The 15798-nt window shown below is 38.3% G+C and overlaps 1 protein-coding gene across 7 annotated transcripts in view; it reads right to left on the reverse strand.

The window, feature by feature from the left end:
• STXBP5L (syntaxin binding protein 5L) overlaps positions 1–15798 on the reverse strand; it is a 184332-nt gene that overhangs the window by 78474 nt on the left and 90060 nt on the right. For all 7 annotated transcript variants that reach the window (XM_090150135.1, XM_090150141.1, XM_090150125.1 and 4 more), the window contains exons 6-7: positions 8079–8142; positions 1975–2058 (exon numbers count right to left, since the gene is read on the reverse strand). In XM_090150135.1, coding sequence (XP_090006261.1) covers positions 1975–2058; positions 8079–8142 — 148 coding nt within the window. The remainder of the gene's footprint in view (positions 1–1974; positions 2059–8078; positions 8143–15798) is intronic.

The raw sequence follows: 15798 nt of genomic DNA on the forward strand, positions 1-15798 counted from the left end.
GTTTGGACTGATGAAAGATGGATTGCATGGACTCATTTTCCTAGCAATGATACCATCACAGCATCTGTGAAACAGTGGGACACCTCCACGGGGGCAGATTATTATGAGTGTGACATGTAGGCTGTTGTTCCTGGTTGGTGAAAATGCATAGATACTGGTAGTGACTACACTGAAAAAGAGTGTTTTGCAGCTGAGAATTTGCTCTATCAAATAGCGTTATTGTGCTCTTTGTATCTGTTGTAGTTTCCATGGAAATAAACAGCAGACAATAAGATCCTGACACTCTTCTAGAACCAAAAACATTGCGTAATACCAGACGCTCTGAAGAAAACAATTCCATCCCAGCTGTAACTAAGACACCTTACTTCTGGAGTGACCTATGTATAATAGCAATAGAAGAAATGAGTCTAGATTAACCTCATTCATACTCTGTTCAAAGAGGCACTTTGATATTTAGTGAAGGTACAGAACAATCATACCACTTAATCAGAAATCACACAGATACCTTGAAACTGCTGTCTGCTGGCCAAAATAACAATCCCCAAAGACTGGTAAGAAGTCAGGGAACACAGGGCCCTTGCATCAGTCCACACAGAATGATGAAGGGTATTAGTATTTCTCAACTCTAATCTTAGATGACAAATATCTATGATAAATCTTAGGTTTGCAATCCTTTGTTTTGGTGCCAAATACTAGCTGGCACATGCTGAACTAATAATATGTGACTCATAAAACCTGTATAACTCAGTATTGTAACAGAAACCTTTTCTAAGGATTTCCTACGGGAATTGTAGCAGATCTGGAATATTTTCAATCTGTAGCAAGTCTGGAACAAAGCACAAGTTGCAAGTTCACACATCCCTTTAAAGATGGTAGAAGAATCTTTCAAATATATCAGTAGACAATGGGAAGCCATCAAAAGTTGCACAGAGTGGAACAACGACACAGCAAGTAACCATTGAGGAGGGAAGCACATGACTTATAAAATGAGAAAAAAATAATTCCTGAGTACTGAAAAATGTGGAACAATTAAACTGTAACAAATTTTCAGCACTCAATAACTCTGACTTAGCAAGCTATTAAAAAGAAAGGAAGCAGGATTATAAGGGCCCTGTTCTATGTTCTCTCTTCCTGAGCACGAGAGGACAGTGTATGAACACACACCCTTCCTTACGAGAAGACCTGTGAAAAGAAAAAGTTTATCCAGTCTCAAGGAGTAGAATGCTGCATTTTCCCAAGTGTATGCACAGGCAGACTGTCAGTTTTACTGGGATATATCTTGAGGCTTAAATGCTGGCCTGTTTAAACTCATAATTACCCTGTCAGTAGAACATTTGCTGTGTGCAGGATCAGAATGTTAACCCTGAAGTTCAGTTTTAATGCAGTCTTCATGAATGTGTACACACCTTCCATCTAATAAGGCAGTAAGAGAAACAATCAAAATAGGCATATATCTATTTTTTAAATACTTTTTATTGTTACAAAAACTGTACCCGTGTTTGATATAATCTGCTTTCAAACAGCAAGAGTCGATATTCTGATTAGAGTGAGAATACAATTCTGAAAAATTTTTGTGTAGATTTTGACTACCGGATAATACAGATAGCCCTACAAAGTAATTTGACTTTCATTCTAGTTGATGTTCTAGTAATATTCAGACAAATAATAACATTTCTTATGTAGCTATATTGCAGGTTAGCTCATTACTACATTCTGTTCAATTAGGGAATGAAGAAGCAGATGAATCTGTTAGAATTAGGGGGAAATGACTCTGTGTTGTATCACACTCAAAAGAAGCTAATGTATTACAGCCAGAGAACTCAAGTTCTGATTTATATTGCCAGTAAGTTGCCCAAAAGCAGAGCAGAAACAGTATTTCGAGAACACACAGTGTTTTAAGACAAAATTTCATCTGTTTGGTAAGAAATATAGCGGCTGAATAACAGTATTTATGAATTAATGGAAGTTGCTTACCTCATCATAATAAGCTCTCAAATCAGCTCTTTTAGATCGTAAGTCCCAGAATACTACAGTCCCATTTTCATAGCCTATCAATAGCTGGAGGAGGGAAACAGACCTGATTACAGTTTCATATTCAAATACACATATAGTTATTCATGGTTTTAAGGCATATTTCAAAAAATAAACAATATAAAAAATGCCAAACTGATGCACAAGACTGTAGATTATAATGTACGTAATACCCTGCATTCAAATTATCTTTTACTGTAATTCACTTGTAATGACAGACAATTCCAGTCCTGATACAGAAATAAAAATGTGCTTCATAGATCATTTTTTATGCAAGGTTATGTATGTGGACTGTCTTCACAATTTTTTGTCTGTTGAAGAAATATTAATACAGCATGTTCCTCTCAGTGGCTCTCTTCCTTCCTTATTTGAAGGGACAACTATTTCACATCTAAGAGTTTTCCTAAATTACATCAAATCAAAGAGTAGCCAGATTAAACTCTCTCTCAGCTACCTATATTCCTTTAATTTCTGCTTTCTACTTCTTTTAAACGCTTTGAAGAAATCCTGTTGCAGAAAATAAATTGCTTACTTTTCTAGAAATTGAAAGCAAGTTAACCTGTATGCAATTTTTAACTTCCAGAATTAGAACATCATACAATCCCACATACCTGAGAAATACCAATAAGATTAAGCAAAATATGATAGAGAAGAAAAGCAATGCTTAGGAAAAAAGTAAGAATGAACACAATGCTTTCTCCTTGTTTGTACTAAAAATAACTAAATTTTACATCAGCTGCTGTATTGAGTACTTTTCATTTGAATTTAGTTCGTTATAAATCTTATGGAATGTGTGAAGCCTGGCGTGCTTAGAAGTCCTGCAAACTGTTTCCCATGGAGCTTATCTTCCTAAGAATCAGTTCTGAAGAATGAGAGTGAGAATACTGGAAGACTAACACATTTTGATTATGGACTATTCATGTACATGGGGCAGTGATACCTGCAATTGTTCTTTGTCCAAAAATACATGGATCACAGAAGGCAAGCAAGAATTCACATTTTTTATATCAAGAATTTGAGGGAAAGAATGACAAGATGACAAGACTATCTCTTAGTCTGTGAAACTTTACCAGAATCTTTGCTGTTACTGACTACAGCTTGTGTAAGTCATAAAAGTTAAACTGCTGGACTGCAAAACAAAACTCTTTTTTTTCCAAGTTAAGCATCTTTAATACATCAATACTACAGTATACAGAGTCTGGGAATACTCTGAGTTCTACTTGATATAATTTTCTGTATTGTCAGAATATTTTTTACATGGAGATGCATTACGCGTTCTTGGAATGACTTACAGTTAAATACATATAATACCTGAATAGGAAAAATACCAAATTATTTAGGAATTTTGTTCCCTAACAAAACACAAACAGTCTTAGAGAAATCTCAGAATATTTAATATTTTTGCCCTGGACAGGTCCATCTGGGATTCTGTAGCAGAGTAAATGAGAAAAGACATCACTGTTCAGAAATCATATAGTAAACTGGATAGTACTGGTGTCAGGTTGCCATATGGTAATGTGACATAGAGGACTGCCAACAGGAAAATGAACAAAGGGCCTTACTGCAACTTCTTTCACTGCCAGTGTAGTGATTCTAAACAGAGACAGTTGTATATTCAGAACTTAGTGATTCACGTAACAGCCTAACTATGCATAGGCAGAGTGTGCTGTGCCCTTATGGAGGTCCATTTGATGCTGCACTATTTGGAGTTTCCAGCATTTTAGGTACATAAGATTATCTGTCTTCTTTTTTCCTTTTTGTATTTTTTATATTCGTAGTATATATCATACAGATTCTGAGTGCTTCTCTTACTGTCTTCACTACTGCATTACAGCTGGGTACCAAACCAGTTGAGTTTGGTTTGGATCTACCAGTTTTCTTTCTCAGATTTATACAATTATAAACAGGAAAGGAATAGAAAAGCATTTAGTATGTGACCTTGTTTCATAATAAGCATTCCTCCCCAGTGAAACAGGATTGGTTTTTGATTTTTATCACTCTTTTGCAAAGACATTGTGCTCCAGGTAATTACTAAAACGTAAAATATCACCTATGAGATGCAGCTTTCTATATCATGTATCACTAAAATGTCACTGCACAACAGCACTATAGAACTGCAAGACAGAAAGCATTGAGCTTCACGGGAAGTTGAAAGATGCACAGAACTGCTGCATAGCTGCAATCTCTATCTACTATTCTCAGAGGGTAGCTCTGCTGCTTGACTAGTAATAGTGTGGTTTGACAATAAAGTCAGAATTCCAACAGGTTGAATATGATTAGTCTCATTCTCAGTGTATTTATGATACTCTAAACTGTAATCTGTCTGAAGTACAGAAAACCCAAGCCTTCTCACTCCTCTTGCTTATTGTATGCACTTCAGAGATCTGTAAGACAAGCTCTATGCTAGTCAACGCTGTAAAAAAAAAACCCATAATCTGTACATACAGCTGTAGGAGAAAACATTAACAGAAAACCATAAACGTATTGATACATATAAAAGGAGTCTAGGAAGAAAACAAAAAGTTATCTTTTCATCTTGTGTTTCTGACCCGTTGTTTAATTTCTCATACTTAATAATTAAGAATCATACAGTAGGTTGCACAGAATTTCAATGATGGAGGAGTCCTGGCACAATCTTCCATGTCTAGCAGAGTTGACCACAAATTCTTATCCCTGAAATGGTTTTGATGTCAGTATTTAAGGGAGATTTCTCCTTTGCAATCAACAACTTCCATCCTGGTACCTGCCAGGCAGCCCTCTCTTTGTCCTGGTAGCACAAAATTTCTGTGGGGAGAAAAAAAAAAGCCTGCCAAGCGCACTCTATATTTAGGTGTTATTAGATCTCAGAACACAGACTCAGAGATAGGAAGTTTAGTCCACAAGCTGATAGTTGATAACATTAAACCTTTTCCTATTAAGCTTTCTCCAGTTTCTGGGAAACTGCAGATCATTGCAGTTAATGTCGTCTTCTGTGTCAGCAAGAAAAACACTGTTTGCTACAGATCTGCCACTTACAAATATCTGTGTACTTCAATCTGTTCCTAATGCACACTAACTCACTGATATGGCAGGCAATTACATTTCATGAACTTAATCACTAGGTCCCCAAATTGTTCTTAAGTGGCAGGCTAAAAGCCCAGATTCTCTTTGTTGTCTGTCTTCCAACCATCACTTGCTAGATTCGTAACAGAGACCGTCTCCAAAACCTGCCTTGATAGTTTGTTTGGAAGGTCAAAGTCTTCTGGAATTAATTACATTCAATCTTTCGGCACAGAAATACTGGTCATCAGTCACTGATATCAAGTATTGAACTTTAAGGATTCTTTTTCTTTTTTTCTTTTTTTTTGGAAAAATGAATATACAGCTCATGCAAAGTTTCCCCTGGCTTCCAAAAAGAGATCCTAGTTTCAGTAAGATTTGGTCTGTGTTTCAGGTCTCTCAATACTCATTACATCAGCCTCATAGGGGAGTGCTTCCTGTCTACTTTAGGGAAACGTGCAGAACAGTAATCAATTTTATGATATCACAGAGAAATATACACTACTGGATCCTGGCAGAGTGCAATATCCTTATAGAGTATAAGAACATCTATATTTCCAGCAATGATTATGACTGAATTGTTACCCAGAATATTCTTCTAGCTTTTATATTGAAAGAGACTATGAACTGTTCTCCTCTTCATCACAATTATTATTTTCAAATTCAGGATCACAGTCAGATATTGTTCCATAATTTTCTTGTCTGACTTAACTGTGTATCATGTAGAAAATGTTGTCCCTTCCCTGAATCTCTTTGAGCTTGATTACATCTCTTTTGAGATAGAAGAGCAAGAGTTTTTTATTCAGTACTCAGCAGACAAGTCAACCATGCATTTATGCAATAGGCCTGTTTTCTCTATTCTGCTCTAAATAGTGCCTCTTATTATATTTTTTGATCACTACTGAGCACTGAGCTGATATTTTCATTGAGAAATCAGTCTCCATTCTATAATCCTGATACTAAGCAGCAATGATCACCTGAGACCCACTGTCATAGATATGAAGTTAGAAATATTCTCATCCTCCACACATATCACTTGACATTGTTTACACCAAATACTTACAAAAGACATTATTTAAGCTGCCATTTTACAGCTGAGTTTCTCATTCTCCTAAAGTCCAGCAAACCTGATTACATGACAGTTTACCCTCTTCTAGGTTGTTTATAACTATGCTGAACAAAAAAACCCCAAACATTGGATTTGTTTGTTTTATTCCTTCCATATTTTTCACTCTGAAGAAAGGTTTGGTTTTTTTTCTTTCATTCTTTCAACTCAAATTTGATGTAATAATTGGAAATTTTTTTTCCCCCCTCTTTACTATTGTACCTTTTCACTGGAACTATGTCGTTTGATTCAGGGTTCAACCTCCTCCTTTGTCTCTGTGAACCTTTTACTGATATCTTCCATTAAATATCAAACTGTTGATTCCACATTCTGCAAATCTGCAAGTATTTTGTTAGGACCAATTGGTTCTTTACACCATCCTCAATTCATCAATGATATAAACAGCAGCACAGGGATGGTTTCAGTACATCTTTCATTCTCTCCCCATACATTTCCGATGTTTGTTTTCAATAGGGATCCACCTGATTTTGCTTTTACCAGAGCCCTGCTCATATGACAATCCTTCATCAGAGCCCAGACGTTTCAAATGCATTCTCCGACCAATAAGCAACTGTGTTTCCAAGTAAACTTTTCTCCAACTTCCTTTACTGAGATCTTTTCATCTTCCTTTCAGCTGAAGTCAAAATATTTCAGGTTTTTGTTGTAACATGGTGCATGACTTCCTTCAAGAGATATATACTCACAGAGAATTTTCTTTCTTTTGGTATTTTTCTCACTGTACATTGTGCTTTAGGTGGGTCAGTAACAGCTTCTTTGGAATGCAACAAACAAGACTTGTACTTGACCAATAAAACTTGATTTTTATCAGGTATTTCAGCATCAATAGTTAAGTAGAATTTCTTGATGACTTCTGGTTTGAGGCTGACACTATGCTCCATAGCATTTAATTACTTTCATTGGCTCTATTCTAAATCACTTCATCTACTGTGATTCTTTCAGAAAAGCTTGGAGATCCAGGCTGTTGGAGGACTGGCCAGCAACTGCATTGTCTGCATATAGTTCACCCTGCAATATGGATAACTCCAAGGACCGACTACGCAAATGAAATTCAGATGTAGCCTCCAGTGTCATCCTGGGTAGCCATATTCATTTCAGCATAATGTACCCTGTATCAGTAATACAAACTCCAAATGCTTCTAGTTTCCAATAATCATCAGCAGTTACATAAGACACACTTTCAAGTAGATACATCATTTGTAAATTGGAGTCCTTTATAAATGCTCACTGAAATGCAATTCTCAAAAGTGATCAAAAAAGAACAAACTAGCTAAGTGCCCTTCCACATGGGCAGAATGCTAAAAAATTTAGTAGCAGCATATAAATAAAACATTTCTGGCAACCAAATTTCTTTTTCAAAAAGCTACCATACAAACAAAGCCAACTCAGATTTTGCCTTCTCATGATACGAATCACACTTCGATTACATGTTTTGCTTTCACTTATTGACAGCTCTTTGCTACTCTCGACTCCGCTAAAGAACAACAGCAAGTTCCAAATGTAGGTTGCTATCATAATTATTCTTGTGTAAGAAACGATTTATAATTTTATGGAAGCTTACTATAATGTATACATGCGTTCTGCAAATACCAGAGTCCTGACAGTCTCTGTTCTTAATTAAGCAAAAATCACATTTATTTAATCAGGAACAATTTTGACAATTTTGACTGGCTGTAGGTTTCAAGAGATGTTGTCTACATATTATAATTTTTTACTCATAAAGTTATCCAAAGAGATTTTTTTTCATAAAAACTGTAAAATAGTAAAAGTGACCCTACACATATATATAATGAATGAAAGCAGATTATAATATCAGAGAAAGAGTTATTAAGGTCGATGCAGGCTATAAAATGTTGCAGTATGTTGTATCATTAGTTGTACTCACTTTCCCTTCATCTCTTGGGCTATCACTTAAATGTACAACTGGTCCAGGATGAGTTTTAGTGGATCTGCAAGACAAAAATCAATTCAAATCTGTGAAACTTTTCTTTGTACAAAGAGCTAGATGCTTACCTTAATTGCTAGGTGTGTTAACATGCATCTCCAACAACTTAAAAGTCAATATAAAAAGTCCATTGGGGAAGACAGTTATCTGAAAATAATCTATACACTTTCATGTTCAACTCTACTTCCTTCTTGCTCTGTTACAGGTAAAGCCCCTCAATGAAGAATGCTTTCTTCTTTTTTTAAAAAAATAACAACTTACTTTTCACCCCATTATAGATTTTTTCCCCCTAATTTCTAAAGCTTTTTTGCCTTTGCTTTTGTTCACTCCCTCACTTTCTGCCCGCCCTGCTCTCAGTTGATTTCAAGGTTAATCTGCCAAGGATAAGCAGTCTTCACTAGATTCATTTCTGTAACTAATATCAAGCCTCACTAAGTTCTGATCTCATTAATGACAGAGATTCAGTAATCTCAAACACACTTCTCCAGCAGGCAGCTTCTTGGAATGAAAGGGACTCTGGAAATAAAGCGTCTTGCCTTTGTTCAATAAAGCCTTATGTTTTCAGACCAACTACTACAGTTGCATCCGCAATGCATACTCAGTATAGCTCCCCAGCCATAAAACTCATCCTTTACAAGTTTCTGTAAAGTTTACTTTCTGTTCTTGCTGTTCCCTCTATTTTTGTAACAGGTACCATCAACTTCTTATGCAGTTTAGTAAGGGACTGCTGCTCAAGTCATTGCCATCCAGCACCTGACAGCAAATGCAAGTAGGAAAACGAAGGCACGGATGAAGATTTTTGAACTGCCATCTTTTCTGACCAGACCTTTACACCCCGGCAGTTATACAGAGAAAAAAGACCAGCACTAAGTTCACAAAGCTTCAGGCTATTTGACATGCAGAACAGGACTTTTCCTTCACTTATGTTCTGGATCAGAGCACACATCCCCTGCAGTTCAGCTCAGGATCTAGACTTGCTCTCCCTACTTACATGACTGATCTGGATTTATCAAAGGCCACCAGAAAAAGAAATAAGTCAGAGATTGGCAAGGCCCATAAAGTTTATCTGGAAGCCACATGTAAAATGACTTAGCCAATAAATTGAAAAAAATTCTGCAAGAAAATTAAAGAAAAATCAAAACAAGCTTTTCCAGCCAGACTACTCAAAGGATTTCCATAACAGTATTCAAATACTGAACTACAGAAAAACTGGACATCAACCACTTTATTCTACCAGGACCAATTCCCAATCAAAAATGAGAGTAGTATACAAAAATTTCCAGGCGTCCTGAACATTAAAACATCGCAGAGTAATCTGTATCCTCCTTCCCAAAGCAATCATCTAAACACCAGACAGACTTCCAAGAAAGACTATACCTTACTGCTTTACAAGTATTTTAACATTACTGCTAGCTGAATAGGCAGAGCTAGTGGCAATCTTGCAGCATGTTCACATGGTGAACCTTCTTCATGAGGTGATCCCATGCCATCATCTGCTTTTGCAGATCATGTTTCCTCAGTTACATGTACATGTTACTTTTCTGCATGATGTCTAGGTTAGTAAGGCTTCCACAAAGAACAATTTGCAACATATCCCAGCACAGAAGAGAGATCAGCAGAAAGCAGGGGAAAGCCTATTTACAGTATATACGTTCTGTACAGAGTGCCTTTAATAGTGACAGCAGCAGGTACACACTTGGCTTAAATCATAGCATGCAACCATTTTATTTATTTATTTATTTTGCAGAAATGCAGGTAACAGGAGATCTGGCTATTCTTATCCCAGTCAGCTCCCCAAAAGGGACAACCTCAAGCTGAACTTGTGCAACTGAGTAAGCTATAATGGAAAGAGTGAGAGGCAGCACAAGGAATTTTCCATTTTAGACAGATAAGAACCACTCCAACGCACTGTGAATCCATTTTTCTCTCCCTTTTTGCATTTCTATGGGCACTGTTCCTTACTGTTAAAATGGTCCAGTTAGTCAGACAACAAACCTTGTTGATAAGTGCTACAGAAAAGGGAGCAGAGCCAAGCAAACATCAGTCATGGCAACATCAGCTGGCAACAGATAAAATGATGCAGGCAGGCATGGCATGCTGGTTTTGGCCAGTTATTCCAACCCACTGAACTGACCATGATGCAGACTGGGTAGTTTGGCAATACAAGTGCTGATATTTGACCAGGAATGTTAGCAAAACTGAGGAAAATGGAGGGAGCAAGGGAAAGTGTGTACTGTCCTTCTAAGACGCAGGGTGATCCCATGTAAGCTGTTCTTTGTATCCGCTAGCTGTAAAAGTCAAGAACAACTTAGGTACATTTGCACAAGCACTGTTTTCTTTTTAAGATGTATGTGCCACTGCTCACTAAAGAACAAGTTCATTTAGTTTTGAGTAAAAGCAAAGTGTTACATGAGAGCTGTAGCCACTCTACAACTAATGATAGGCTAGTTATACTTGTATTGTCACAAGATAGTACCTCCTTTGAAAATGATACAAAACTGTTTTTCCACTACCAGTCTTATTTTTATCTTATTCTTCCAAGGAAGTACTCCTTAATTTCCATACTGAGACTTCAGCTAAAAGGAGCAATGTCACTCATACAGCCCATTTTCCTACTTCATTTCTCTGTCTTGAATCTATTGTATCACAGTATTTGGAGGATTCTGGAATGTTTGCATCTGAAAAAGTATAATAAAATTTTGTCCTGCTTTTAATGAGATTCAACACTTTTTGTTGTTTTAGGAGTAAAGTGAGTTTTATTACTAGGCTCCTAGATATTTGGTCAATTTTGCCAAGTGAGTGCTTCACATACAATCTCTGTGAAGTTACTGCCAATCACAGCACCTGTACACCCAATTTAGGAAATTTTATTTTTCTGCATTCTTGTTCCTCTATATTGAATATCAAGTATTACCTTAATATTTATATTACTTTACTCTTCAGTACTGTAATAAGGTAGTTGTTTTGTATTATAACTAACTAGGTCAAGTTTCTTCCAATTTTATTATTTTAGTCTGGAAGGTATGTTACTCATTCAAAAAGCTCAATGAAGCATTCTACTGCTTTCACACCTACACCAGCAATTTTAGATTCCGTTCTTGTTAGCTCATTTGCGTCAAATACTGGGTGTAGGATGCAAGGTACTGGTAGTGTGGAGGCTGCAGGGGTGGCCTTTGTGAGAAAAGGCCAGGGGCTGGCTTGTGCTGGACACAGACAGCTCCAGAAGATCCAGTGCAGGATGCAGCTTAGCCCAGTAGCGAAGTTTGAGGTGCCTTGGGAAAACGTATTTAAAAATGGGTGAAATGCTGCACAGGCAGTAAGGAGTAAGGACAACAATTGTGAGAAACTGCCCTGCAGACACTAACATCAATGAAGGAATGCAGGAGGTGCACCAGGGGCTGGAGCATAAGTTCCCCTGCAGGTCATTAAAAAGACTATGGTGAATTAGGTTGTCCATTTGGAGCTGAAGGAGGACCATATCTCCAGACAGTAGCCTCTGGAGGACCCCACAATGAAGCAGCTGGGTATTTTACGAATGAGCTACAACCTATGGGGAGCCCACTCTGGCTCCTAAAGACTAGTTCATGGGAAGATCCCGTGATGATGCAGGAAAAAAAGTATGAGGAAAGAGAGACAGAGAAGAACTGTTATGGACTTATTGTAACACCCCATTCCACATCCCATTGTGCTGCTTTAAATTTTGTCTTAATTTTCAGCATCCAGTTCTATTTTTAAATGGCAATGAAACAAATTTTATTTTCCCCAAATTGAGTCTGTTTCGCCCATTGGCAGTAACTGGTAGTTGAACTCCCAGTCTTCATCTCCACCCATGAACTTTTCCATCTTATTTACTTCCCCTAACCTGCTGTGGAAGGGGAATGAGGCAGTGGTTGTGTCAGGGCCTTGCAGCCAGCAAGGGTCCACCCAGCACAAATACCTTAACTGCTCAACAGCTATCAGTTTTGACTTTATACAGGTAGAAGAAAAGTCTTTACTAAGTTTGGCAATCATAGTACTAACTCTGTGAGGAAATGAGTAAGAATTTTTTTTGAACAACTAATAGCCTAAAACTCATTTCAGATTTGCTATCACAGATAATGTTACACATGGAATTTTTCGAGTGATGACAGCCGATGTTACTGAAGCTTTCTAAGATTGCAGAGCCTGCTCCCTGTCAGTCTTTCTGCACTACCCTTCCAGTGTTCCAAGAAATACTATTTTTATCCACATCACACAAAGCATTTGCATCAGAACTGATTCCTCTTTGGTCTAAACAACAAAGAATATTCACAAGGTGCAGCACAAAGCTGTTAGTTTGGCTTGGCAAGAGACATGCAATCCATGTTGGAGGACATGTCTCAGGGATGATATGCTGATACAAAATTCCACTTCAGATGGAGCAGGAGAGAAAAATGAATGAGTCTTAACTTTCTCCATTCCACATGGTGTTTCCCTTATTCATCTGAACCTACCATCTTGCTGGATATAAGAGAGGGACATGATAAATCTTCACTGGCAGTATAACCTTCCTGCTTCTCTTGAAGTGATATTTGCTCTCCCCTAGTGCAGGAATGTGGCTAAGAACTCAAAGCTAGCTGTCCATGCTGCACATTAAGACGAAGAAGAAATATGCCAAAGGTAGATCAATGCTTTACTTGACATGCTTCTTCTTATATCTTCAGGAAAACCATAAACAAACAAATAACAGCAATGTTTTCTGGTGCACTAGAGCAGTGTTGCATGTAAAGGGGCTGCCAGTCACTAGGATCTGTAAACAATTTCTCCTAAGGGTAGACATAATGACTGTACTACAAATAAGATTATATAAAGCAATTATTTAGCTAATTTAGTTAGTTTACAGAACTCATGAAACGCTACCAGAGCTACAGCTCAGTAACTACTACTTTCATATAGCAAATTATATTGCATGTGAAAATGTGTACATACAAAAACATTTTGCTTCATGTAGCTATAGTATAAATACTGCATTTTGTTTCCACTCACTGCTATTAGAGCTGGTTTGTCAAGAAGATTGGAAATTTGGATGTTGTCATTAAGAAATGTCATATTGAGAATAAAAACACTGTTGAATTCAATTAAAAACAAAAGCAGAGATACAACAGATGGAAAGTATGAATAGGTTCTGGGAAAACAACCATATAGGAAGTCATTGTGAATGGAACACACTACTGTTGATGCCAGATACTTCGTTATAGGCATTTCTTTAAGCTGGTTTTAAGGCACCATGTAGAAAGCAACTAGATCTAAGCCCTAGAGAAAGGCAAAAATAGAAAGTAGAAGAAAAGTAGAAGAAAGTAGAAGAAAATAAAGCATAAGTGAAATATTTGAGCACAGAATTCCTCAAGTACTAGGGAGAGTACAGATCAGAGTGACTGAGAAAACAGTACAGATTAGAGTGACTGAGAAAACAAGGCTCTATAAAGTTCTATGAGAAGCCAGGTTTCCCAGTGGGGCCTCACAATGGCAGAATAGGACAATCATTTCTCTCACTCTGCTGGGCACTCCACTTTTGTTGCAGCCCAGGATACACTTGGAATTTCAAGCTGCAAGCACACTCTGCTGCCTCATGTCAAGTTTTTAATCCACCATGACCTCCAAGACCTCCTCAAGACTGCTCTCAATGAGTTCTTTCCCAATCTACATAAAAGCATATCTCTGATTACATGGAGCCAACACCTTGCACTTGGCCTTGTTGAACCTCATGAAGTTCAAATGGGCTCAATTTTCAAACTTGTCCAAGTCCTTCCAGATAGCATCCCTTCCTTCTATTGTAGAAACTGCACATTTCAGCTTGATGTCAACAGCCACCTTGCTGAGGGTGCTCACACCCAATGTCTGTATCATTGAAGGGAGATGTTGAAGCGCACCACTTCCAAAACAGAATCCTCAGGCAACACCTCTCATGACCAGCTTCCATCTGACCATCCAACCAGTTCTTTAAATACTAGTAGTCCAACCTTCAAATCTATTTCTCTCCAATTTAGAGATAAGGATGCTGTTCAAAGGCTTTGCAAAAATCCAGGTAGGTAACATCAGTTCATCTTCCCTGGTCCACTGATGCCACCACTCCATCACAGAAGTCCACCAGATAGGCCGGGTATGATCTGCCCTTGGTGACGCTGTGCTAGCTGCCTTGGATCACCTCCTCATCTTGCACATACCTTAACATCTCTTTCAGGAGGATCTGCTCCATGAACTTCCCAGGCATAGATATGAGGCTCACCAGCCCGCAGATCCCTGGATTTTCCTTTCTTTCTTTCTTGAAAACAAGAGTGATGTTTCCCTTTTCACAGTCACCAGGGACTTCAGCTGACAGCCATGATTTTTCAAATATGATTGAGAGTGGTTTGGCAACCATGTCAGACAGTTCTTTCAGGACCTTGGGGTGCATGTCATCTGGCCTCATAGACTTGTATATAGTCAGCTTCATGAAGCAGCCTCAGACTTGCTCTGTCCTTATGGTAGGAGAGATTTTGCTCTCCAAATTCCAACTGGATGTTCAGGGATGTGAGAGGCATGGGATATCTGACTGCCAGTGAAGAATGAGTGAAAGAACTTGCTGAATGCCTCAGCCTTCTACATGCCTGTTGAAGCCAGTTCTCCCTTCTCATTTATCAGTGGGTACACTCACTTTGGCCTGTCTCTTCTGATCGATGTACCTGTAGAATCCCTCGTTATTTTTCACATCCCTCACCAGGTTCAATTCCATCCACACCTTGGCTTTCTTGATCCCATCTCTGCATGTCCAGATAGCATCCCTGTATTCTTCCCAGGCCAACCATCCATGGCTTCCACTGTCTATACTTTTCCTTCTTATCTCTCAGTTTGACCAGCAAGTCCTTGCACAGCCATGATAGTTTCCTGCCTCCTCTGATTTCTTATGCTCTTGCACTATTGGAAAGGTATCCTTAAAGACATGTCAGTTCTGTTCTAAACCTTTGTCCCTAAAGACAGTTTCCCAGGGGATCTCATCCAATAATTCCTTAAACAGTCTGAAGCTTGTTCTTCTGAAGTTTAGAGTTCTGCCTCTGCTCTTTGCCACACCCACGTTCCTCAAGATCACAAACTCAACCATGGAATGGTTGCTACAGCCCAGACTGCTTCCAATCTTAACCTCTTTAATGATCTAGTCTGCACTGGTGAGCATCAGGTCTAGTAATGCTTCACGTCTGGTTGGTACGTCCCACGCCTGGACCAGGCAGTTATCCACAAAAGACTCTAGGAGTCTCTTGGATTGTTTGCAGCCCGCTGAGGTGTTTTCCCAGCAGGTGTCTTGCTAGATGAAATCGGGATGAGAGCCTGCGAGCATAACGCATTGTGCAACTAAAGCAAGAAGGCCTTCTCAACAGCCTCCCCTTGATCAGGCAGCCTGCAGTACATCTCAACTACCAAACGTCCTTTTTTGATCTGGTCACTAATTTTAACTCACCATTTCTCAACCCGGTCATGGTTGTTTCTCAGGGACAGCTCTTCACAGTCTATCCATTTCTTAATGCAGTGAGTAACTCCCTTGCCCCTTTTGCCTTATCTCTTCTAAAAAGCTTGCTGCCCTCAATCACAGTATTTCAGTTGTGTGATCTGACTCATCATGTTTATGTGATATCAATTAGGTCATAGTTTTCTAATTGCATAATGGCTA

This window comes from Phasianus colchicus, chromosome 1 (assembly GCF_987193195.1).
Source record: "Phasianus colchicus chromosome 1, bPhaCol1.hap1.1, whole genome shotgun sequence".
In the NCBI taxonomy this organism is placed as follows: domain Eukaryota; kingdom Metazoa; phylum Chordata; class Aves; order Galliformes; family Phasianidae; genus Phasianus; species Phasianus colchicus.